Consider the following 24,157-nt stretch of genomic DNA (forward strand, 5'->3'; position numbering starts at 1 on the left):
GATGCAGACTTCTCTACTGTGTACAGTCCGAGAGGGTAGCAGCGGCTGCTGATGGCAAGATCGGTGGGCCGAGGAAGAGGAATACTATCGGCCAGACGCAACGAGAGAGAGACTCTCCGGAGAAGATGAAGATTACGACAAGTTCGAGGCGCTACGTGCGCAGAGATGGGAGGATGAAGTTTGTGTCGAGGTCGAAGGGGGAGATGAGTTATGGTGAGGTTGGAAAGAGGTTGGAAGAGAAGAAGCGGAGATTTGAACAGACTTTTGGGGGGTCGTGGAAGGACGACAGGCTTAACTTAAGTTCATGAGCGGGCGGCGTGCGCAGGCACCGCAGTGGCAGGTATTATTTTAGGTAGACTTGGCTGGAGATGGATACCTGGACAGAGAGTGGTGGCGGCAAAGCTGTGGTTGCTCCATCACTCTCCGCTTGCTTCGTTTGCACTCCCCATCGTCCAGGGGGTTGCAATTACATGGTAGTGCACGTGACGAGGGGTTTTCTCGGCCTAGAATAATTTAATATTAGGTAGTATCATTCACTACGGGCACCTAGTAGGTACCTAGGTAGGTAGGTACCTAAGATGTAGGCACCTAAGGCACCTAAAATACAGAGCTGTTACTGGCGCTGCACCCTCTAATGACTACTAGTAAGAAGTACTTCGCGCCATTTGCGCCGAATGCCCATTTACAGTATGTACCTTAGGTATGTACATAGGTAGTAGGCAGTACAGTTGTAGCCCGAATTATTGTTGCAGCAATTTAGATAGGTGCCTTCAGCATGCTGTGGGTTACTACTACTATAGGTACTTTGTAAGGTACTGTCGTGGTTGGTCCCTATTGTGCGCGTGCCGTCCGACTTGCCGAGCTTCCCAGCCCAAGACCCATTCGTTGCCGCTGAACCCTTAGAAGCCATACGTACTAAACTGCTCCGGAGTCTGCGGTGCCATATTGCCAGTGCCAGTGTGGGAGAGGGGCCGTAATTGGCGTCAACTTGTCAAGGGATAGAGATCTCTCGGACAGTGGTATCGAAGGGAAGCTCTTCCGAACCCCCGGGGGCCAGTCAAACCTTTCTGCGCTATCCCATCTACCACATAGTACTTGAGGTAAATAGCTGCTCGCTATCGTCGTCACTGCTCTCAACCACTTTTTCCCAAATTGCCCGCTCTCTCCTTGTAGCTTCTCTCCGCCTTGTTGCTTCACTTAGCCAGTTCAGTACCTTAAACTCTTACCATGGCATCTTCGCTTCGAATTGGGAGCTCCTTGCTCCGCTCGTCAAGACCGCTCGTCCAGAAGTCCGCCTACAACGGTGTTCGCTGCGCAAGCACTAAGGTAAGCCTGCGCCGGATACATTGGGAGCTATCAGTACTGACCCGATGCTCTACAGACTCTGAAAGAGGTCTTCGCCGCTAAGCTTCCGGAAGAGGTCGAGAAGGTCAAGAAGCTGAGGAAAGACTATGGCTCCAAGGTCATTGGCGAGGTTACCCTTGATCAAGTCTACGGAGGTGCTCGAGGCATCAAGTCTCTGGTCTGGGAAGGCTCCGTCCTTGACGCAGAAGAGGGTATCAGATTCCGTGGGAGAACCATCCCGGAATGCCAGGAAGTGCTTCCCAAGGCCCCGGGCGGCGAGGAGCCTCTTCCGGAAGGCCTGTTCTGGCTGCTCTTGACTGGTGAAGTTCCCAGCGAGCAACAGGTCAGAGCTCTGTCGGCCGATTGGGCTGCTCGATCAGACCTCCCCAAATATGTCGAGGAGCTCATTGACCGATGCCCCAGCGACATGCACCCCATGGCTCAATTTTCCATCGCCGTCGCCGCTCTCGAGCATACCTCCGAGTTCGCCAAAGCCTACGAGAAGGGTATCAGCAAGAAGGATTACTGGACATACACCTTCGAAGACTCGATGAACCTGATTGCCAAGCTGCCCACCATCGCAGCCAAGATCTACCGCAATGCATACAAGGATGGCAAGGTCGCACCCGTTCAGAAAGACAAGGACTACTCCTTCAACTTGGCGAACCAGCTAGGGTTTGGCGACAACCACGACTTCGTCGAGCTCATGCGCCTGTACTTGACGATTCACTCTGATCACGAGGGCGGCAACGTGAGCGCCCACACCACCCACTTGGTCGGCAGTGCCCTGAGCTCGCCGATGTTGTCCCTCGCTGCCGGTCTCAACGGCTTGGCTGGCCCTCTCCACGGGTTGGCCAACCAGGAAGTCTTGCGCTGGCTCACCCAGATGAAGGAGACTATTGGCGATGATCTTAGTGACAAGGCCATCACTGACTACCTGTGGGCCACGCTTAACGCTGGTCGGGTTGTTCCCGGCTACGGCCACGCAGTCCTCCGCAAGACCGACCCTCGTTACGTCTCGCAGCGCGAGTTTGCCCTTCGCAAGCTTCCCAACGACCCGATGTTCAAGCTTGTCAGCCAGGTCTACAAGATTGCCCCAGGTGTCTTGACCGAGCATGGCAAGACGAAGAACCCTTACCCCAACGTTGATGCCGTAAGTTGTGACTGACCCCGGAAACAAACATGCTTTTAACTAACGTGGCTATTCTAGCACTCTGGTGTCCTCCTCCAATACTACGGTTTGACGGAAGCCAACTACTACACTGTCTTGTTCGGTGTCTCCCGCGCTCTCGGTGTCCTGCCTCAACTCATCATCGACCGTGGCCTTGGTGCCCCGATCGAACGACCCAAGTCCTTCAGCACGGAAGCTTACGCCAAATTGGTTGGAGCTTCATTGTAAATGAATTTGGGCTGGAGGATTCAAGGAGCAAGCAAACAATCAAGCGAGCAAGCGATGTACAATTGCGAAACGAACTTGTAGTTCTACAAAGGGTCTGGGGTTTGGATGGTTGCAGTTCCGCTGTGGTCAGTTGTGGATTGAGCCATCCGATATGCCAGTATTGTAATTGACACGAGTTCTTGGATGTTGAGATGCTCTTCTGACCGCTTCTACGCGTGCTAATAATTCTGTAAGATCATTTTTCACCTAGCGGAGGAAACCCCGGGCTTGGAGCCGCAGACAAGGCGCCCAAACGGGTGAGACACTTCTCCAGCCGTGTCACCTCGAGTCTCACTGGCTAGTTAATAATGTGTAGCAAGACAGGCCAGTCTCCTGCCCAACTTTCTTTTTATTCTTTTTCTGGCGTTGAGATGAGCGTTTCCTGTTGGGTGGCCGGACGGCACCAACCGACCCACCCTCAGCGTTTAGCAGGCCGTAAGGCCAGGGGACAGAGGGGACCCGTTCCTGTTGAACACCAGGTTTGGGGGTGGCTGATGGGTGAGAATCGCGGTCCGCTCAACATACTGATGACTAGGAGCACTACCCCCCCAATGGACGGGGGATCGTGGAATAACGAACTTGACCGCTGCAGTGGTGATGCCTACGCCAATGGACTGCAGTGTGTGATCATCATCCAGCAAGTGGTGAATAATAGAAGCCAGGTAACACCTTTAACACCTTTGCTGCCAGTGTTCTTCTTTTATTACTTCTCAGCAGCTGAACAACGCACTGGGTCCCAAACCTCGTATCTGTCCAGTGTCAGCGCCCCTGTTGGCTTAATCTCCGCCCCAAGAGTACATTCCCGTCACCTTATTATCTAGCTTACTGGGTCAGTGACCCAGTCTCCACAACGTTTCTCCGGCTCTTTAAATATCATTGAAGTCACCGTGTCCATCCATCAAGACCGCCCATACCTCCACACAACGTCCGCAGCGTCCTTACCGTCCTCGCACCCCTAAACCTCAAAGGCGACGAAGCCCACCTCCTCCCTTGGTCAGGGTAGACAATAGTCACCACTTCCATTGCGATGTCCGCTCAAGCAGTGACGGGGGAACCCACCGCAGGCATTCCCCATATCGAGAAGAAGCCCGTCAAGTTCAGCAACTTGCTGCTCGGAGCCGGGCTGAACATGTTCGAGGTCACCACGCTAGGACAACCGCTGGAAGTCATCAAGACGACCATGGCCGCCAATCGATCGGACACCTTTGCTGGTGCCATGTCGAGAATATGGAGCCGTGGTGGTATTCTAGGATGTAAGCAAGAGAAGACAAGAAGAGACCCCTGCCCAATGACACACCGACTACGGTTCCAAGACGCTCTGAGGTCTCGGCTGCTGAACTGGCCGACTCTGTGCTGTCTATTTGTTGAGTGCTGGACTGACATTTTCTGTGTTTGTTGAATAGACTACCAAGGCCTCATCCCATGGGCGTGGATCGAAGCCTCGACCAAGGGCGCGGTGCTGCTTTTCGTCGCCTCTGAAGCGGAATACCGAGCCCGAACATTCGGCGCCGGCAACTTCGTCGCCGGCATTGCAGGAGGCATGGTTGGTGGTGTGGCCCAGGCGTACGCGACCATGGGGTTCTGCACATGCATGAAGACGGTGGAGATCACCCAGCACAAACTGGCCGCGGCGGGCGTGAAGCCGCCGTCGACGTTCAAAACATTCGCCGACATCTATCGCAAAGACGGCATCCGGGGTATCAACAAGGGCGTCAACGCCGTCGCCATTCGCCAGACCACCAACTGGGGCTCGCGGTTCGGATTGTCCAGATTGGCCGAGAGCGGCATCCGCAAAGTCACCGGCAAGGAACAGGGCCAACCGCTCAGCGCCGGCGAGAAGATCCTGGCCAGCGCTCTCGGTGGTGGCCTGTCCGCCTGGAACCAGCCTATCGAGGTCATCCGTGTCGAGATGCAGAGCAAGACTGTAGACCCGAACCGGCCCAAGAACTTGACCGTCGGCAAGACGTTGAAATACATCTACGAATCCAATGGTCTCAAGGGCCTCTATCGCGGCGTTGCTCCACGTATTGGCCTCGGCGTTTGGCAGACCATTTGCATGGTTGCTTTGGGTGATATGTAAGTTATCCTTCACGGCATCCCTCCATCCACTGCATGAGAACGACAGCCCTATCTTATGTGCCCCTCCCACTTGCACCAAGAGTAGATTATGGATGACCCCATGCTAATGACTACGGAAACAGGGCCAAAGAAGCCGTCGAGAAATTGACTGGTGAAAAGGTCACCGCGAAGCACTAGACGGCGTTTGCAGCTCTTCGCTGTCACATTTACCGGTTCGATATTGTGGTCCATTGGTATCGGCGACGGTCTCCGCCGTGGTATCATCCAGGCCAAACTATGGCAGTGCACATCGATTGAGGAATGTTGAATATGGAACACAGGGCACGGCTCAGGGAATACGAACAGCAACTGGAGTATCATTCTCGTTCCGTGCCGCGCGACAGACACGGCACCAAGCGACCAAAGTCGTGTGGACGCGGGCACTACTTCACTACGTACTACTATACGAAAATAATTGTTTTACGGCTTGCAATCAAGAGACGTTTGTCGACTCGAATTAATTCGTGGTCACATCAATAGATCAAGCCATGGGCTGGTGGTGATTCCCTCTTCCTGGCGTTGAGCATAACAACTCCCTTATTTCTGATATAGTCAAGTGAAGCAGGACTTTTTTGTCTGGCTCGTAGATCAACTGGGGATGATCTATCCTGTCTGCTAGTATGTAACTAAGTGGCGAAGGCAAGGCAAAGGAGAAGACATTTCGGTCCAAGTCCGATCTTGGTCTTGTGATGAGATGATATACATACTACTTACAGTATCCGAACGTTGAGATACCTGGCTACTATACTCATCAAGACCCCAATTGGCTCGTCACAATACTTTTCTTCTTCCTTTTTTGAACTGTGTAAGCCATGCCATGCCATGATAACAATATACAACTACCGACCGAGCAGCATGACATCACATCCGCTGGAAATATAAATCTGGCTGGTATAGAGATTCAGGTCAGGATCGAATCGACGGCTGTGCTGGAGTCAGGGCTCACGAGCTCGGAGGTCGGGGGTCTTTGATGTGATTGAGATGAGATGCCACCATAACACACTGGCACCTTGAATGCTGTGAGGTGAGGGTGGGTGGGTCTGAGAGAGAATACATATTGAGTCATGAATGGCCACAGTTTGGAAGTCCGAATCACAGTTTATGCTTTTGGGTGTAGGAAGGAGGTCGTAGATATGGGTTGAAGCCATCTGTTCCAAGATTGAGTTATGTCCTTCGAATCAGGGAAGAGCTGGCTCAATATTCAAAAACAAAGTATGGGGAGATTGATTTGATCAAAGTGGTTGTTGGTGAGAGGTCCTGTTGCGATGGAGCTGAGTCAGGGAACCTGCTGGGCGAAGAAAGTCGCATCCACTGTGGACAGCGTGTTGACGCATATCAAGCTGTTGAATATAATTTTCGCGTCAACAATCGAAGGGCTCAACTGAGATTTGTCCTGGGCAGTGGGCACTTGCGGGTTTGGTTTGGCTGATTCTTCGCATTGAGTCAGACTGGACGAACTTCAACAAGACTCGTCCAGATATGGAGTAGACAACCATGATTCTTAGGACCGCAAGAGCCGGACACCTTTCGACAACAGGATGTTCGAGCTCGATTGCAGTGGCTCTTCTCCACCACAGTTTAAGGCAGGACGATATATTTCTCGAGATGTTTCGGAATCGCATCTCTCAAGTTCTTGCTCTTCAACCACTTGTCGCTGAACAGGCGGTCGGCATAGCGATATGCACCATCACAGAGAATCGTGACGACGGTATGGTCCGGGCCCAGCTTCTCGGCGATTTCTTTGGCGGCCACAACGTTCAAGGCACTGCTGGCTCCCAAGTACAGGCCCTCCTCGTCGAGACAGCGATAGACCATTTCGATACTCTTTTCATCCGCGATGTTCAGTGCACCGTCGAGGTCGGCGATATCCTGTTTCAGATTGTCCGTGACTCGGCCTTGGCCGATTCCCTCGGTGATACTGCTGCCCGTGCGCTCCTTGAGCTGGCCACCGGACGAGATATATGAGTACAGCACCGACCCAGGCGGATCCGCCAGGAAACACTTGACGCTGCCGTTGCTGACGTCCTTCAGAAACCGCGTGGTGCCTGCAAGCGTGCCTCCCGTGCCGGTGGCGCATGTGAAAGCGTCGACCTTGCCGTCTGTCTGCGCCCAGATTTCTGGGCCCGTGGTCTCGATATGTGCCCTCCGGTTGGCGATGTTGTCGAACTGGTTCGTCCAGACTGCGCCGTGCTCGGGGTCTTCCTTCAACAGCCGTTCCGCATGTCGCTTCGCCTGCCAGTTGTAGTTCTCCGGGTTCTCCCACGCGACGGCGGGCACCGGGTAGACTTCCGCCCCAAGGAGTCTCAATAGATCGATCTTGCCTTGCGATTGCGTGTTGGGCATGTAGATGACCAGATTGTATCCTCGGGACCGACACACGTGGGCAAGCCCGATGCCTGTGTTGCCCGCCGTGCCTTCGACGACGGTGCCGCCCGGTTTGAGGAGACCTCGCTCTTCAGCGTCTTTGACCACATATAGCGCCGCTCGGTCTTTGACGCTGCCTCCGGGGTTTTGGAACTCGGCTTTGCCTAGAATGTTGCATCCCGTCTGGGCGGAGAGCTTCTTGAGTTTGATGAGGGGTGTGTTGCCGATGGCTGGAGCGGCGAGAACCGTCAGTATGGGAAGTTGAATATTGGAAGGGTTATATGTCAACACGCACCTCCCGTCAGACCGTCGACCACTCCTTGAGCTTTGGAAACCCGCACCCCGTAACTGTTGACAGACTCTGCGGCTGCGGCTCGAACTGCTGTCGTTGCAAACCTGCGCACATAGGTCTTGAGGACGTTCGCCATCTTGGAGACGGGCAGCTTTCTCTGGAGATCTAGAGATGCTCTTCCTGACGGGCACGAGTAGACGAGTGTAGTACAATAGGTACTCGAGAGAAGTCCTGGACGACGAGGGGGAGATTAAATCAGTCAAGTCGCCTTTTCTGCTCCTGCGGCGAAATCGGATTTGATGGTATCATTGAGGAACTCCCACTTGCTGACATAATACAGACAACAGCCTTTCCCCGAGTGCCGACGAGGCTGTGGATCTTCTCTCTCTGTCTGTCTTGCCCCTTTTCATGCTACATCTTGACCGACATCAATGAGGGTTTATGAGATTGGGTCTGTCTGGTTCGAAGTTGCTCACTGACGGAGAAACAGTCTTTAATCCTTCCAAGTGTATTATTCTTGTAGAGTTCAGTTCTTCTCTTACGGCACCATCTCCATCCATTCATTCTGTTCTCCCTCCTTCATCCCTGGCGGCGTCTGACCCAACCTGCCCACTAGTACTTGACCTTTACCTCTTTTCAAGTACTGCCCGTCGGAGGGTTGCCCCAGGATGCCCTTTTCATGTCCTTCGCTAAGTTCCACGTCTCGATTCCATTTCATCTCGCCCCTCAACATCACATATCTCGGCCAGTTGCACACCTTGATGCCGTCGAACGGCGTATAGTCGATACTATGATGCAGCACATCATTCGAGATGATCAACTCAGCATCGTTATGACCACTCGGATACCAGATAACTAGATCAGCATCGTACCCGGGCGCAATACTCCCCTTTTTGCCCGCCAGACCGTACATCTTTGCCGGGTTCGTCGACGTGAGTTCCACAAACCTGGGCAGCGACAACCGTCTTCCCGCCGGAGCTGAAGGGTTAGTTGCCGCAGAGAACAAGACTGGGAGCCTTGTTTCGACGCCAGGCAGACCATTGGGGACCTGCACAAACGTGGGCACGGAATTGGTGGCTTTCGCGTCTATCAGAGGTTTTCTCTTCCCACCAGAAGAGTTGTACAGGGTGGGAGCATGGTCGGACGATATGACGGTGATGGTGCCATTGTTCACACTATCCCATACACTCTGCAGGTCAGCTTCGGAGTGGCGCAACGGAGGGGCGCAGATGTGCCGTGATCCGGCCCACTCGTCCTCTGTTTCGTGACTGTGGCCATGCTCGTCATGCATCGTGATACTTGTCGCCGCGAGTTCTGATGACAAAAGGTACATGTAATGCGGACACGTCTCGGCATGCACCGGTAGCAGGGCCTTGGACTGTGCTTTGCGGGCGTGAGAGAGCGCGATGGGCGAGGACATGTGGACGATCAGAATTGGGGTTGATGCAACTGTTGCTAGCGCGATGGCCCGGTTCGTTGCTTCAGATTCGGCGATTTGAGGTCGGGCGATTGCATGGTATCGGGGTTGAGTGTGGTGGTATTTGAGCAAACGCTTGGTGATGCTAGCAGAATTTCGTTGTCAACTCAAGCACTCGTGCTGGGTGTCCTCTTGCGGTCAAAGTAGGAGTGTTTGAAACACATACATGTCAATCACGTCACTGTTCTCTGCATGTATCATGGTTGTCATTCCCAATTGTCTCGCTTGCATCATGATCTCCAGCATATCTCCGTCTCCAAGCTTCATGGCTGGGTAGGTCATGTAGAGCTTGACACTGGTTATGCCTTCTCGCTCGACCATGACCTTCAGCTCGTTTTCCAGGATCGACTCTGTTGGCTTGGTCAAAATCAAATGAAATCCGTAATCGACGTAGGACTGGTCTCGCGCCCTGTTGTGGTATTCTTCGACCACAGGAAACAACGATTCGTCCGTCCGCTTCTGGGAAGCAAACGCAAGAATCGTGGTGTTGCCGCCAGCCAGGGCGGAACGCGATCCCGTAAGCCATTTGTCGCCGGTGGGAGCATTGTCCTGGTGAAGATGAACGTGGGTGTCCACGCCGCCCGGGGTCACATAAGCGCCCTCTGCATCTATGACCTTGGTTTCAGGACCTGCTGGGAGAGACAAAGCAATGGCAACAATTATACCGCCTTTGACCCCGATGGAAAGACCCGGTTGTAGGATTTCTGTAGCTGTGACCTGTGGAGCATGTCAGTGGTACTCGACCGGACGCGAGGTCGATCGAGGAGGCCCACGATTGTCGCATTTTTTACTATCAGATCGAAATCCATGTGTCCGTAAGGTGCACGAGGTGATAACGACCTGCTCGGTATCACTAGCAAGTATGTGGACGCAAGGAATGGGAGCTTCCCAACGGGGATTCAGCTATAGTTTGGCGGTGCAAAGCGCTAGGACGGACAGTCAAGGAATAGAGACTGTATAGCACACTTGGACGAAAGATCTCCCGAAACCAAACTTACCGTGAGAGGCTCTATATCAGAACGGCCGTTGATGTAAATCTGTACCTGTTATCTCTGCGTGTGGAGCTGTTATCAAAAGCGCCGGGGATGCTGGCGGTAAAGTCCGATTCATTGCAAGCGACGAGGCTCTGGATGGAATAATTGAACAAGCTGTCGCTCAGTAATGTATGCCTTCTTTTCATCTATCTTTGTCTCTGTATCGTCACAAGTCTCATACTGTTGCAAACTCTTGCTGGATGATAAGATTGTTGCGGTTTGGCTGCTTCCGATGGTCGTCAGAGCCAGATCATGGAATGGTTCCCACCCTTCTGCAAGCTTGGAATTACTCCTTTCCACTTGGGATCTTGAAAAACACGCCCGGTGAGTCCTTCGTAGCAGCCTTGTCGCATCGGAAATAACCCTTTCGGTCGAACTGGATCACATCGTCGACCTTCACATCCCATACATTGCAGTCTGCCAGAGCGGACGATCTGAACTCGGTCTTTGGTGTCAAAAAGTCCTCCCAGTGCTCCTCTTCCTCCTCCGTCAATTTGTCCTTGATCAGCAAGTGATCGAAGTCCACCAGCTCGACAGGCACCAGATCTTGATCCTTGGACAGCCATGTGATCTTCTTCTTTGTCGCCTTGAAGTCGCCTTCGAGATGCAGCTCAAGCTCAATCGAGCTCACATTGCCGAGCGCGTTGATTCCATCAGCAATGTCGCTCTTGTCGGTCGTTTTCTCGTATTGAATGTCTCGGATGTAGGCGTTGCCCCAGTTCATGAGCGTGACCTCCTCATCTTTGGCGAATGTCCGGGCGTCTTCCTGTTCGATGATAATGTTCGAACTATAGACGACCTTCTTCTGGCCCAGATCGTACTTTGCGTGTTTGGGTTTCATCTCCGAATAAGGCTCCTCTTTCGTGCCTTTGATTTTGCAGACGACATGGTTCTTATCGATGGCAGTATATCGGCCCGCTTGCAGATCAATCACCTTCTTGTTCATGGTCCAGATTGTATGCCAGTCCATGTTGACGACATTCTTGCTAGGCCCTTGACTAACCATGAAGTCTCGGAGGCCCTCAACCGTCATACCTCGCCGTCGGATTCCGCGGACAGTTGGGAAGCGCGGGTCATCCCAGCCGGACACAACACCGGCCTCGACCAGCTTGGTCAGTTTGCGTTTAGACATGAGGGTGCGTATGAACTGAATCTTTGAGAAGGTCCAGATAAACGGAGCTCTCAGTTCCAACGCCTTGAGGATCCATTTGTACTGAGCATCCTGATCATTGTATTCGGTCGTCCTCAAAGCGTGGGTCACTCCCTCGAGAGAGTCCACAATGGGGCAAGCGAATTGGTAGGTAGGGTAGGCCTTGTATTTGTCCCCAGTCCGATGATGAGGAGATTGCTTTTTCGGGCAGCGGAAGATGACCGGGTCTCTGAGGGAGGCATTGTCGTTGGCGAATGAGATCTTTGCTCGGATGCACCATCTTCGTCCTTCATCGGTTCCCTTCTTCATCTCCTCATATCTTGCAAGATTGTCCTCAACGCTGTCGTCCCGGTGAACACTAGGCTCGCGAGCCATTCTCTGAGCACTCATAACATCGCCCGGGGTGTCGTCGGCAAAGGCCTTTCCTGACTTGATGATCTTGACACAGTACTCGTCGATCTGGTCAAAGTAGTCACTCGTGTATGAAATTGTATCTGGTGTAATCCCCAGAAGTGCGACATCCTCGCGGATTGCGTCTTGGAATTCCGCATTTTCTTTCTCGGTATTTGTGTCGTCAAAACGGAGGATCAACTTTCCGCCAGGGTATTGGATGTGTGCAAAGTAGTCATTGAGAAGGGCGGCTTTAGAGTGACCGATGTGTAGGTAACCTGAAGGCTCAGGAGGGAATCGTGTGACAACGCCGGCAGCAGCATTCGGGAGCTCCATCTGCTTGATCTTGGGAGCCTTTTTAGGCTTTGGAGCATTCTTCGTCGCCATGTTGGGCTCTACAGAGTGTCTTGAGGGGAAAATGGTTCAAGAAGTGGAAGAGAGGCAAAGAGAGGTGTTGTTCTTGAATGAGTCCCCGGTGTGAACTTTTCTGCGCCAACTGACCAACCAGCCTTGCGCGGGGGAAACAAATCGACCGCAGCCTTGCACAAGGCTGACAAACTTGGCAAACCTGCCAAGATAAGTATAGCGCGAAGTCGAGATCAGGCTCTGGACATCCAGTGGGAGCTGCTGCTCGAACTTTCGGTGTCAACGCAATCCAGACCCCAGAACATCACTTTGCGTCTACTGTTCTCTGGCTGTAGCAATGGAGGTGTCGCGAGGCCTGTGTATGGCCTCTCGAAGTGTTTGCAGGTCAACAACAGCCTCTTTCCTCGCCCCTTTCACAACCGCGCCCCGAACAGGATGCCGGTCCTTCTCTTCCGTCCCCATACTCTTCGCTCCTCGACAAGGTGGCTCGTCCAAAGATAAGGCAGCAAAAGAGAAGGCGAAAAGGAGGAAGAAGAAGCATCAGATGTATAAACAATATGATTTGAACGAAATAGAGCAATTCACTCTGTGTGAAGCAATGAGGTATGACGGGTCATTTTCACCCGAATGCCCTCCACACCGGCTAACGCAATTCATAGATATATCAAGGCTTTTGAAGTTGGCCATGACCCGAATGTGCCCAAGTACGACATACACATCAAATTAAGGACGAGAAAAGACGGCCCTGTCGTTAGGAATCAAATCCGTCTCCCTCACGCCGTCAAAACAGACATCAGAATTGCCGTCATTTGTCCTCCTGATTCCCCGGCCGCGAAAGAAGCTCTTGCTGCTGGTGCAGCCGTGGTGGGCGAGGACGAGGTGTTTGCAAGAATTAAAGACGGCAAAATAGACTTCGACAGATGTCTGGCTGTGCCTTCGTCTCTTCCAAAGCTTAGCAAAGAAGGTCTCCCAAGGATATTAGGTCCCCGAGGTTTAATGCCCAGCGTCAAATTGGGTACGGTCGTGGATAACCCGGGCCCTGCGGTCAGCAACATGATGGGTGGAAGCATGTACAGAGAACGCCAGGGTGTTGTGCGGATGGCTGTCGGTCGACTCAACTTTACCCCCGAGCAGTTGAGGGATAACGTCAAAGCCTATGTCAACTCGGTGAAGAAGGATGCTGCCAATCTGAGTGATCAGATTGTCAAGCAGATTTCGGAAGTGGTATGTTCGACACAGCCTTGCAAAGGCGATTCTGATGCTAATGTCTCGCAGGTCCTGAGCTCGACAAACTCTCCCGGCTTCTCACTGAATGGTGAATTCTACCGACCGACTCCTGGGGCACCGAGCCCGCGGCAACTGGTTGAGGCGTGATGATTCTGCACCATATACTCGTCACTGCACATGGACGTGCTCTGTTATTAGTGTAAGGGAGATGAGGACTGGCGTCTCGAGAAAATTATAAGATTTTGTGGCATTTGCGGGTATCAGTTTTCCACTGCTGCACGAACTTGCAGCATCTGTTGTTTGGTCTTGACCTCGGGTTCTTGCTTGATGGCAATATCGAGGTCTGACAACAAGACTTCCTGGATCTTTCTCACCCGGGCTTCTTGAGCCAGTATAAATGGGTGGTGCGGACTGTGTCTGCCGACGAGATGTTTCAGGATCAGATAGTCTTCAATTCTCCGCCTCAATCTGGGCGGCAATTCAAGGTCTTCCTCAGAGTCGTATTCGTCGTCGCTTTCGTCGCCGGCCGTGTCCATCCACTGTTCACCGAATTGTAACCCCTCTTCTGCCTGGACCTTTCCTTCCTGTGGATTCGTGGCTCTTTCGTTTGAAATATTCAACTTTTCTTCCAGCTGGTCCAAACGCTCTGCTATTTCCAGCAGCGCCCGGCCCACAGCAACCTGCTGCTTCAGCGCCCTTTTCTCTTTCAGGAGCTCAATCACCTCATTTCGTCTTTCGTCCACCTTGTCCCTCACAGCTTTGATGTCTCGCTGAAACCCCAACAGTCCAACCCGAATGTCTTCGATCTTTTCGCCGCCTCCAGATAAGGTGCTGCCCAAGGATAGAAACTCTTGATAGTTGTCATTGACCAGATCCACGAGCTCTTTGTTGAGAGAGTGACTGAGTTCACGCAACTCCGCCTGGAGATCCTCCAAGGTCTGAAAGCGATGCGATAGGCCAGACAGGAATGTGGTAGGATCGAAATCCGGAGCCAGAAACGCTGAGCGGTCGATTGGCTTGGGGAAAGGCAGTGGTGCATCTTCATCCACTTCAGAGCCAGAGTCTGAGCCCCCAAACTAAGCACCGGTCAGTTTGCATTGCAGGGAGCTGAGTGACATTTACGAACATAGAAGCGACTGCTCATCTTGACCAACGAAGCGTTATATGCGAACTCCTTCTCCTAGTAGTTGTTGTAGCCATTGCGATCAGGGGACCGTCATATTGCCAACTGTCTTTGCTTTGTGGACATGGACGCGAACTGGAATGTAGAAGCTCTAGCAAGAGCAGGGACAACACCAGGAGTGTCGCGAGCAGTGTCCGATCCGGTTAATCTGTACAGACTGCACTCCAGTCTCGGTGTTAGGCAGAGGCAGAAAATGGTGGATGAGGACAGAAGCCGCGGAGTCTTTCAGATGCGCGTCACTTTTACTTGAACTTATTTCCCCGCGACTTCACCAATACTCAAGATCAACACCGTCTTTGGTCTACCACCACCACAACAACGTCAGATAAAATCCTCACGCTCATCTAGTCTTGAAGGAACATCTGTACGCACTTCACATCCCCTGTGAGACGCACACCGGCTAGGAAATATGGCGCACGCAGCGCGAGGAGCGGCGGCGCTGGCAGCCTCCGACGGACCCGCAGCCTTGTCGGCATACACTCAGGCACTGATCGAGCACCCCAATTCCCCAGACTACTACGTCCAACGCTCAACAGCATTCACTCGCATCAAGCCTCCGCGATATGATCTCGCGCTGAAAGACGCAGAGTACGCAGTGGCCCTGGGCTACAAACGTGCAGTGAGAGAGAAGATCCAAGCCGGACAACAACGCCGAGTGGTGGCTCTGTATGGTCTCGGACGCTATGCGGATGCGAAGTACCTACTGACGACGATGGTGCGATGGAGGCCTCACGACAGCAAAACTGCCAAAATGGAGGGCGACATGTGGATGGCCCGGGTAGAGTCGAAGTTGAAGCAGGTTCCAGACTCGGAGAAGGTGGTCACGATCAAAGAACGTCCCGAGATCGAGGTGCTGCCAGAGGACAAGCTGAGACAACTGTTCAAAGCACAGTTGAACATGGATGGCTCATACAAGCTGGATGATTCCACATCTCTCAAGTCGACCACTACACCCACTACCAACACGAACGGTACGACGACGACAATGACGGCCAGCGACAATTCCGCCGCAACCACTGCAATGCCCTCTGCCTCTGCCGCTGGCTCTGCCGCTGCTGATGTCCCCAAGATCCGACACGAATGGTACCAGAACGCCCAGTCCGTCACTCTGACGCTGTACGCGAAAGGAGTGCCCAAAGACACGGCCGAGATCGAGATCAAGGAAGATTCAGTCTACATCTCGTTCCCCCATCCCGCCAATCCCTCCGCGACCTTCACATTCTCACTAGATCCTCTCTTTGCCCTGATCGATCCAAGCCAGAGCAAGTTCTCCATCATGTCGACCAAGATAGAGTTGACGCTCAAGAAGTTGCAGCCGGGTCAGAAATGGCACAATCTCGAGGGCACTACTCCGCTCCAACCCTCGACGCAGAATGAGAACGTAACCCAGAACGACGTCTCCGTCTCCTCCGCCAAAGCCCCTCCTCTTGTGTCTACCCTTCCAACTACCCAGTCTACAAGTGCCGCCACAGTTCCTGCCTATCCGACATCTTCTCGTCATGGTCCGAAAGACTGGGACAAACTCGCCAACGAGCTACACTCGCAATCCAAGTCCAAGAAGACCAAGAAATCACAGTCCAAGTCCGACAAGGCGGATTCTGTCTCGAAACCTGCGGCTGAAGCCGATATCAATGCCAACGATTCACCTCCCGGTTCTGGCGATGAAGCAGGCGACGACGTCGACTCGGACTACGAGACTGGCGACGCGGTTGACGGATTCTTCAAGAAACTATATGCCGGTGCAGACCCTGATACTCGCCGTGCCATGATGAAGTCGTTCTACGAGAGTAAAGGAACGGCTTTGAGCACGAACTGGTCCGAGGTTGGAAAGGCACCGGTCAAGGAGGTCAATAGTAAGAATGATGAGTGAGGAGTGAGGAGTGAGGAGTGATCTGTCGGCCATGTCGGTTGAGCTGACAGGGTTGATTTACCCGGGCTGCGTGGTCGACCGGGGCTGAGTTGAACTGGACTGACTGGGTTCAAGTCGAGTGATTGAATGCAAATGAACACAGCAAAAAAGCAAGCGAGCTATGATTGAGATTGTCCAAGTTAGAATTAATGAATCACTGCAACCCCTTGTCATTGTCATTGTCATTTCCTCTTTTCGTACATCGGGGGTGCTGGCACCAGCCCGGATCCCAACCATTATACTTGACCATTCGGCTCCCTTCACGCTCGAACTAGGATCATATTGCTGAATATGATGGCGGCAGGCTCGAGCACAACCGGGACTCCTTTTGCATGTAGAGAGTCCCCTGTCTTCTAATGTGCTCATTCCTCATTCCCATCTGACGAACCAGTATCTAAGCGGTCAACCGAGTACGGTTGGTCAATTTCCTGTAGTCATCGTCCGACTCTGGTTGTGGTTGTGCATGTGGTTGTGGCCACCACTCCAAGCCTGTCTCTGATGCTGATGATGACGATACCGTCTAGGAGACGGGCGACGCAGATTATCTCTTGACGGTGAAGACCATGATGCTGCCGCTGCTGTGGGCGGACTGATGGGAGTCATGGGGCCCACTGAGCCCTGATGTGAACTTTGACCCGGACCAGGACTGTGTGTGCCGCTCGACGTCGACGTCGATGTCGATATCGGAGATTTATTGCGACTCCTGACCGCCCGGCGACCAGCTGCTCTAGGTGGGATGTTTGGCGGCCCTGCTCGAGAAAAAGGTAATTTCGAACCCAGGACCCTAGTAGGAGGAAGAGGAAGAGAAGGTGGAGGCGGAGGTGGTAGAGTCGATGGAGGAGGTGGAAGCATTGAAACTGATACTGGTCCCAGTGGTCGTGGTGGTCCTGCTTCCGCCTCGACATCCCGTTTCGACGACGACGACAGTACTCCTAGATGGTTCCCTGTTGGTCTGCTTCGAGATTGTGATTGTGACTGTGACTGTGAGTGAAATCGACGATGGGACTGAGAGCCAGGTGCAGATTGCGATTGCGAGACAGTTGCTGACTCCAAACCGGGAAGCGAAGTCGACACGGCGTTTCTTGCCGTATCAATACCAGCACCAACGCCGGTACTCAGGGCGCGAATAGTCGGATCCGAACTCAACGGAGCATGATGGAGAGCTGGAGACCAAGTTGGCGCAGGGACCGGTGGGAGAGGTGGTAGCTCGTCTCCAGTTGTCAACGACGAGGCGGGTTGGGGCTTTGTAGTCACAGGCACCGCTGCTGGATTTGTAGTTGTAGTTGTTTTTGTATTTGTCTTCGCGTGCGCAGATGCTTTGAGATCCGCGTTCCCATGACCATGACCGTGACTCGACGAAATAGACGAGGGAAGTGTTGAAGACGACCTCGCCAACGAACTCGACGACCGCGACGAATTGAAACTCGACCCAGGCGAAGACAGATTCAAGTCCAGCTTGAAGCCAGGGTTGAAGCCAGGGTTGAAGCCAGGGTTGAAGCCAGGGTTGAAGCCCGACCCCAGTCCGAACCCGACCCCGAACCCGAACCCTCCTCCAGACCCGCGGTCATGCTCACGCTCATTGCCTCTCAAATCGAGCGATACTCCTTCAGACACGGATCGCAAGGTCCTCGAATATCGACTGCTAGCACCGCTGTGCGCAATCGGTGTCGTGCTGAAGAAGCCAGAGGGATAATGAGGATGATGGTGAGCTTGAGAGGTGAACGTCGAAGAATAAGGGTAAGGGTAAGGATAAGCAGGGCCGTTCACCCAGCCGTAGCGGAGACGAGGATCGAGGGACATCCGGGGATCCAGATGCTGGTATTTGTGCGGATAGATGGCCTTTTGAGACGACAGGCTATTCCGTCGCTGAAGCCATTGTTCATGTTCGACCCTGCTGGTGCTGCTGTTGCGACTGCTGGTCCGGCTGGTCCTGTTGTGATGCATTCTGGTGGTATCGGGTCGACGATCTTCTGGGATTAGATATAGAAATCGGCGGTCATGTTTGTCGACTTCGGATCCGGATCGTGTACTTGACAGAGAGGGCACGGAACCGCGATGTTGGTGGTGGTGATGATGGTGATGCTGGTCCCGACTTTGACTTTGACTCCCATCCTGATTCTTCTTCAGCAATGCTATGCGAGACCGAACGGAAGTAAAGCGGATGCGCCAACATCGCCAACATAGGTAGGAGGATTGAGAGTCGGAGGCAGAGCCAGAACGACCGCATTCTGTTTGTAGTCTGCTGTCGAATAAGGAGAGAAGACAGATTGACAACCTGAACACCCACAAAGGATGAAGATGTCAGAAGTCACACGCGCTTGAGAAGATCCAATATCTCGGGTGGAGGAAGACAGCAACAAGATAGGAGTACTCACGCAATAAGAACCGTCAGAGCAACAAGTCCTCTATGCAGCCGACACGAATTTCCATATCTCCAGTTTTGATCCTTCAGATCCAGAATGTTCCCGGTGTCACTCCTATCTCCATCGCTACTCTGAACCCCAGTGCCGGGCCCGTCCCTAGTGCCTTTCGCATCTTGTTCTTGTCGCTCTTGTGCTGGTTGTTGCTGCAGCCACACGTCTAAAGGGCCATTTAGACAAACTGGCGCCCTTAGCGCGACGAGGAGATTGCAACATCCCAAGATCATCCATAGAAGGACCATACATTGGATACCGCGGATGCAGAGCCGTTCGAGTCGTGAAAGAGTTCGTGGGCATGGGCTTTCCCGTGGTGATGTCAAGGCAGGAGAGGACGGGGTTCGTGAGACTGATGTTGTAGATTGTGCTTGGACTTGACTTTGAGTCTGAGCTTCAGCGTGATCTTGAGCTTGGGTTTGGTCTAGAATTTCCGCTTGAAGCTTCCGTCCCTTTCGCGGGTGTTGCTGTCGTTGTTGAATGATCAAGTAGCATCGTAGCCCGACGAGCAGGATTGTCGGAATGGACTGGGCATTAACTCCATGTTAGCAACGATACAGCAGACTTCATTGCAGAATACTAGACAGGAGTAAAGTGTACTCACAAATGCCAAAGAAAAATCAACTCCCGGAGCGGTCGTCGCACAAACAGCCCCTGTAGCCAGCAAAAGGATCGAGATCGACAAAACACCGTACCCCAATATCAGAATGAGGAGACAGATAATTCTGTATATAACGAGATCTGTCCTCTTGAGTAGCTCCATCGTAATCATCATGATGTTTGAAGAGATAATAGTAGTCGGTTGCAAGGAGAGCGACACGAGAAAAGAGGAAATAACGATGCTGATGATAGTCTCGCGCCATCAACAACGCCAAAGAAGAAGAAAGGCAAGACATGGTGATGGACTGGAACTCTTTAAATGCGATGGGAAGGTCAGTTGGAAAATCCATCTGCAAGAATGCTATGAGCGGTTCAATGAAGTAAGGGAGGGTAGGGTTGAGGGAAGAAGAGGGATAGGAGAAGTTCAAAAAGAGGCTGGATACTTGAATGGCATGGGGTGAGATAGAATCCCAAAGTGATGCGAATTCCTGCGGGTAAGAAGGGCGTGTGGTAGAAGCAGAACAGATAGACAAGGAGAAAGGGACAAGGAGATGGACAGGGTTCATAAAAATCGAGAGGCTGAGAAAAGGGGGCGGTCGACTTGTCTGAGCGCATGGACCATGCATGAATGAATGCTCTCTCAAGTTCCTCCCTTCGTTCGACCACTCTTGCTAGCACCCCAGTTTCTTCGAGGGAATGCAATGTATTCGCACATTTGATTCGTTCGCCTATCCGAACGGTATTGCAGCCGGTCCACGACAGTAGAGGAATGTCGTCGAGAGGAATCGGTACCAACTCCATCGATCGGTCTCAGTACTCCGTCCGGATAACATCGCACAAACACGAAATGGGTATCAAGAAAAGAAGAATTCACACAATCCATTTCCAACGACCCAAGCGGCCCCAGGAGTATCCAACATTTCATCTCGGTGAATTGCCCATGGAGTCAAGAGCCGTTATCAACATCGTCGCCTTGATCATCCAAGGCTGGCTCGTTAAACACATCGTAAAACATGTCCTCTGCACGGGCAAGGCTTCCTTCCAACAAACCTTTGGTGAACTTGGTGTCGACTTTCAGAATCTTGTACATCTCAGCCGTCAGCAACCGGACCTCGCCCGGGGTTTGTAAGGCCTTCAAGATACAAAGTTCTCTTCCTGCAACGTACCATACCCAGATCGGAAACCGGGCTCTTGAGCAGACTTTCCAGTAAAGACAAGATGCTCGCAGCAGAGACCAATAAGAAAAGGGACGGTCTCGCTCGTTCTCGAAACGGCGTCGCAGTTCGTGGTCGACCTTTTTGGGTTCGATGGCTTGGTACCGCTCATAGATAGCTTGCACTTCAGCATTGAATATCTTGCGGTCCGCCGGGTTGGGAGGTGTAGAAGTAGAAGTAGAACATTCAAGAGTATTACGCATGGCAATCATTCTCGCGCCCAGCTTTTCGATCTCGTTAATCTGGTCTGCGAGTCCATTGGGACCTTGCAACAGGTCTTTCAAGGTAGCGGTAGGCGTTTGAAGGTCCGACACTTGTGGAATGTTCGTGAGCGGTCTTCCTTTCGACTTTGCTCTGCTTAGACTAGCTGCTCTGACAGTCGCCGTCTCCTTTTTGGCAGCCATTTCTTGATCTGCCTGTTGCAATGCCTTCTTCCAGGTCTCGCTTAACTCACCTTGGTAAAGGCGAGTGTTGAGACGGAGTTTTCCAAAGTCTGCCAGGGCCCGCTCTTGCATCTCTCGGCGACTTCAAATTTCAAATAGTCAATGATGTTCGCGAAGGTGCCGGATATCTTCCTTGGTGCAGTGTCGTTCTTGAAGCCCGGTTCGGGAAGCCGATTGCGGCCACTGGCATTACGACGAAGTGAATAGAAGGCCTCTCTCGTGAGTTTCCAGCCTTGCTTGTTGGAATCAACTAGGTAACCAGCCAGTGCGGCCAGCATGATGGCACCTTCGTCGGACAATTTTCCACCGTCGCGTCTTTGGCTGAGGGAATAGACCAGCTTTTCATGTTCGGACGAACATACACCCATTAGACTCGGGCGAGCATTGAAGGAAATACAACCGCGAAGGAATACACGCATCGCTTCTTCAGGAGATCGAATGCCGTCAAAGATAGAGGACAATGGCCGCGACTCTTGCATCATGCCACATTGGCTCTCACTTGGCAGATCTGGAGGCATGGTGTTTGTGAAGTCCCCAACAATTGTAGGATCCCAAATGACAGTCACTGTGTCCCCATCGTAGTCACCACCTGACAAGAGCGATGCGAGAGGCTTTGTGCCTTTGACTGGGAACAAAATGCCGTTTTTGTAATGGCGTAACTCATGCTTGTACACGGCTTTGCGTAGTTGCATGTCGGAGGCGAGATATGCAGGATTTCGAGCGACAAGAACATGAAGACCGTCCAGCATGGTCTCCGGGTAGTCCTTGCGAGGGTCCGTGATTGGTGATGAGAAGTTGATACACACTTCGCCCTCTTCCAGGACATTCAAAGGGTCTGGCGCACAAAAGACAACAGTCGAACAAGGAACGCTGATCCAGAGCTTCTCGACGTAATTCGTCATATAGTCGCTTAAAAAGGCGTAAGCGAGATCCTTCAGCCTCGCACAGTCCTGCGGGTCAAAGCCGTGTTCCAAGAGGAGCTTCGCCTGTTCCCGATGTTCTATTGGAAACGAGCCCAACAATCTCCTGGCTTCTGAGCGTGACGCTAGACCGTAGTCTTGCATCCACAGACGGAGTGCTTTGGAGTCTCTCATGGCAGCCTTTAGAGATTCGGAGTAGGTCTGGGTGTCAGCCTCCAATAGCGCTCGAAGAGCCTTCCGAGGGACTCCTCGATCTTCGAGGATGGTAATCAACTGCAAGTTTAGATGAGCCTGCTTACACTCGCCCGTGAACTTCAGCACCTCAAATGTACGCTGACATTCGTCGGCGTCAGGCCGATCTCGAGGGTGCGGTTTGATCTTCAGTTGGTCCTGGGAGATTTGGATCCAGTACTGTCTGCCGCTCACATTGGGAAAGGCGCCGCTGTAGTCAACCAGCCAAAGACCTTTGGCACCACCAATGCGCCCTTGTACAGCACTTGGGACAGGGCCTTCTCCACCATGTTTGGCCCAAATATCTCTTGCAAGGGCGTAAGACATTAGACTGCACCCATCGTACATCTCAATGCCTCCCGGAGGATCAATCACGTACAAAAACTCATTCTGCTCCAGAACGATGGTTGGTGTGGTCTTCGAAAAGCCGAGACTCATCCTTGAGAACACTTTCAAGTCAGTTGAATTTCTGTTAGGCTCGATGGGTATGTGCCATTGGATCAAGTCTGATACCGAGACTTCCGGATGATCATGGACCTTGGTGTTCAAAACGTTGAGATCTTTTGTCGTACGCTCGACTATATCGTAGCCGCGTTCCGCAAACAGATGAAACTTCAATCGGGGGCCAGCTTCTACCTTGTTTTTGTTCTTCATTCTCTCTTGCTCGTCCCAGATGACTCTGTAGTATCTGCCCGCAATGAAATGGGAGCCTTCCGTCAGAAAGCTACGACTCTTTCGTGCAATGTCTCTTCGTCAAGTTGGCAAATCCGCTTCGGACAGCTTGACAAGTCAGGAACTGAGGACTACCAGAAATCTGTCGGCGTCAAATTTTCGATGAAAGCGGCACGATTTTTCCTGGTGCAGCTCATTGAGGTGGAATCTGAAAAGTCCCTTCGACGGGTCAGTGTTCCAGTCCAAGGTTGCTGTGTAGTAGACAACTCTGTTCAGCTGCGGATTCTCGTGTTGGTTCTCAACAGTTGTCCAAGCGGACAGATCTGACTTGGGAGGTATTGTCTTTACGCCGTTGTCGTGACAGACTCGTCTCAGTCCTTTCCAAAGCTCCTCATAAGGTGACGGTTCCTTCAAGCTCTTTCGAACTGCCTTGTATACGTCGAAGGGTACAAGCTCGAGCGCAGAAGCAACGCGGTGAACTTCCCATCAGTACCAGTACGGCACATCACTTGGAAGCAGTGCATGACGTTTGAAGGGCGTATTCTGGACCAAATCCAGAGGGTCTATCGGGGTCGGCACCACGCAGGCTGCGTCGAAAGAAGTGTTAAAATCTTCGTCGTCATGAGCTCTTGGTAGTCCTGCGTAGGAAACAAGTTTTGAGAGTCATCTGGGAGTGAGCTCATCATTGAGGTATCATTTGACGTGGACAGATGATTGCCCTCATCTGCAGACGTGAAGACCGACGATACTCTTGCAGAAGATGCCGTTTCAAAGCTCGTCATATCTGGTCGTAGTATCGGGTTCGGCCGAGGGGAGGAAGCGCGGCGTTGGAATTGAAACTGCGACAGCCTCAATTGGCGCTTGTTCTTCTGCGGTTCTCGGTCAGTGGGCGAGACAACAAGCTTCGCTTCAGTACTGACTCCTTCTGGGGAACCCAGGCTTCGCTTCCCGGATCTTGCCATCGGGTCCTTAACCTGAGGCTCATCGACCTCTGATCGAAGTTTGTTTGTGCCTTGCATGGTTTGCCGTGAGGGCGTGACAGCTTCACGTGTGAGGTGCTCTTTAGGAGGTGTCGTTGGTGCGCCAGAAAAACTCGTTGTTACTGGCCGCTCATATAAGAAAGACTCAGACATGCGTGCTAGCTGAAACTGTTCATCCAGCACTTCGTATAGTACTTGCAAAAGTTGCTGGCGTTGTGAGTCTGTGAGTTTAACCAAACCAGTTTCGCGTGTTTAGTCTGAACATCTCTTGCCAGCAAGCTTTTGGTGACGGGGAGCGTGGGCAGTGTGCCTCGCTCTTGCGAAGGTTTCCACGCCATTGTGAGTGTTGCTGTCGCGCACGCTCTTCGAAACCAGACAAAATGTGATCAAG

General features: G+C 52.4%; 11 protein-coding genes across 11 annotated transcripts; 4 read left to right on the top strand and 7 right to left on the bottom strand.

The window, feature by feature from the left end:
* Positions 1-1,227: 1,227 nt before the first annotated feature.
* A1O1_02252 (citrate synthase, mitochondrial) lies at positions 1,228-2,743 on the top strand (the record flags this gene model as incomplete). The annotated part of the gene is made up of 3 exons (XM_007723163.1): positions 1,228-1,326; positions 1,382-2,497; positions 2,555-2,743. The coding sequence occupies 3 exons, from the start codon at positions 1,228-1,230 to the stop codon at positions 2,741-2,743; spliced, it is 1,404 nt and encodes a 467-aa protein (XP_007721353.1).
* Positions 2,744-3,809: 1,066 nt separating this feature from the next.
* Positions 3,810-5,038, top strand: A1O1_02253 (mitochondrial DNA replication protein YHM2; the record flags this gene model as incomplete). Its single annotated transcript, XM_007723164.1, has 3 exons — positions 3,810-4,035; positions 4,186-4,858; positions 4,984-5,038. 3 exons carry the CDS (start codon positions 3,810-3,812, stop codon positions 5,036-5,038), a joined length of 954 nt encoding a protein of 317 aa, XP_007721354.1.
* Positions 5,039-6,478: 1,440 nt separating this feature from the next.
* A1O1_02254 (cysteine synthase) lies at positions 6,479-7,692 on the bottom strand (the record flags this gene model as incomplete). Its single annotated transcript, XM_007723165.1, has 2 exons — positions 6,479-7,494; positions 7,560-7,692. The coding sequence occupies 2 exons, from the start codon at positions 7,690-7,692 to the stop codon at positions 6,479-6,481; spliced, it is 1,149 nt and encodes a 382-aa protein (XP_007721355.1).
* A 402-nt stretch (positions 7,693-8,094) lies between these two features.
* On the bottom strand, positions 8,095-9,817 carry A1O1_02255 (dihydropyrimidinase; the record flags this gene model as incomplete). The annotated part of the gene is made up of 3 exons (XM_007723166.1): positions 8,095-9,118; positions 9,200-9,750; positions 9,773-9,817. 3 exons carry the CDS (start codon positions 9,815-9,817, stop codon positions 8,095-8,097), a joined length of 1,620 nt encoding a protein of 539 aa, XP_007721356.1.
* A 536-nt stretch (positions 9,818-10,353) lies between these two features.
* A1O1_02256 (glutamyl-tRNA synthetase) lies at positions 10,354-11,994 on the bottom strand (the record flags this gene model as incomplete). Its single annotated transcript, XM_007723167.1, has 1 exon — positions 10,354-11,994. The coding sequence occupies one exon, from the start codon at positions 11,992-11,994 to the stop codon at positions 10,354-10,356; it is 1,641 nt and encodes a 546-aa protein (XP_007721357.1).
* A 577-nt stretch (positions 11,995-12,571) lies between these two features.
* On the top strand, positions 12,572-13,347 carry A1O1_02257 (50S ribosomal protein L1; the record flags this gene model as incomplete). Its single annotated transcript, XM_007723168.1, has 3 exons — positions 12,572-12,576; positions 12,633-13,197; positions 13,249-13,347. The coding sequence occupies 3 exons, from the start codon at positions 12,572-12,574 to the stop codon at positions 13,345-13,347; spliced, it is 669 nt and encodes a 222-aa protein (XP_007721358.1).
* A 113-nt stretch (positions 13,348-13,460) lies between these two features.
* Positions 13,461-14,344, bottom strand: A1O1_02258 (uncharacterized protein; the record flags this gene model as incomplete). Its single annotated transcript, XM_007723169.1, has 2 exons — positions 13,461-14,276; positions 14,327-14,344. The coding sequence occupies 2 exons, from the start codon at positions 14,342-14,344 to the stop codon at positions 13,461-13,463; spliced, it is 834 nt and encodes a 277-aa protein (XP_007721359.1).
* Positions 14,345-14,792: 448 nt separating this feature from the next.
* On the top strand, positions 14,793-16,253 carry A1O1_02259 (uncharacterized protein; the record flags this gene model as incomplete). The annotated part of the gene is made up of 1 exon (XM_007723170.1): positions 14,793-16,253. One exon carries the CDS (start codon positions 14,793-14,795, stop codon positions 16,251-16,253), a length of 1,461 nt encoding a protein of 486 aa, XP_007721360.1.
* A 459-nt stretch (positions 16,254-16,712) lies between these two features.
* On the bottom strand, positions 16,713-18,236 carry A1O1_02260 (uncharacterized protein; the record flags this gene model as incomplete). Its single annotated transcript, XM_007723171.1, has 1 exon — positions 16,713-18,236. The coding sequence occupies one exon, from the start codon at positions 18,234-18,236 to the stop codon at positions 16,713-16,715; it is 1,524 nt and encodes a 507-aa protein (XP_007721361.1).
* Positions 18,237-20,252: 2,016 nt separating this feature from the next.
* On the bottom strand, positions 20,253-20,924 carry A1O1_02261 (uncharacterized protein; the record flags this gene model as incomplete). The annotated part of the gene is made up of 1 exon (XM_007723172.1): positions 20,253-20,924. The coding sequence occupies one exon, from the start codon at positions 20,922-20,924 to the stop codon at positions 20,253-20,255; it is 672 nt and encodes a 223-aa protein (XP_007721362.1).
* A 41-nt stretch (positions 20,925-20,965) lies between these two features.
* A1O1_02262 (uncharacterized protein) lies at positions 20,966-22,768 on the bottom strand (the record flags this gene model as incomplete). The annotated part of the gene is made up of 1 exon (XM_007723173.1): positions 20,966-22,768. One exon carries the CDS (start codon positions 22,766-22,768, stop codon positions 20,966-20,968), a length of 1,803 nt encoding a protein of 600 aa, XP_007721363.1.
* Positions 22,769-24,157: the final 1,389 nt, after the last annotated feature.

Source organism: Capronia coronata, assembly GCF_000585585.1.
Source record: "Capronia coronata CBS 617.96 chromosome Unknown acBCG-supercont1.2, whole genome shotgun sequence".
NCBI lineage: Eukaryota > Fungi > Ascomycota > Eurotiomycetes > Chaetothyriales > Herpotrichiellaceae > Capronia > Capronia coronata.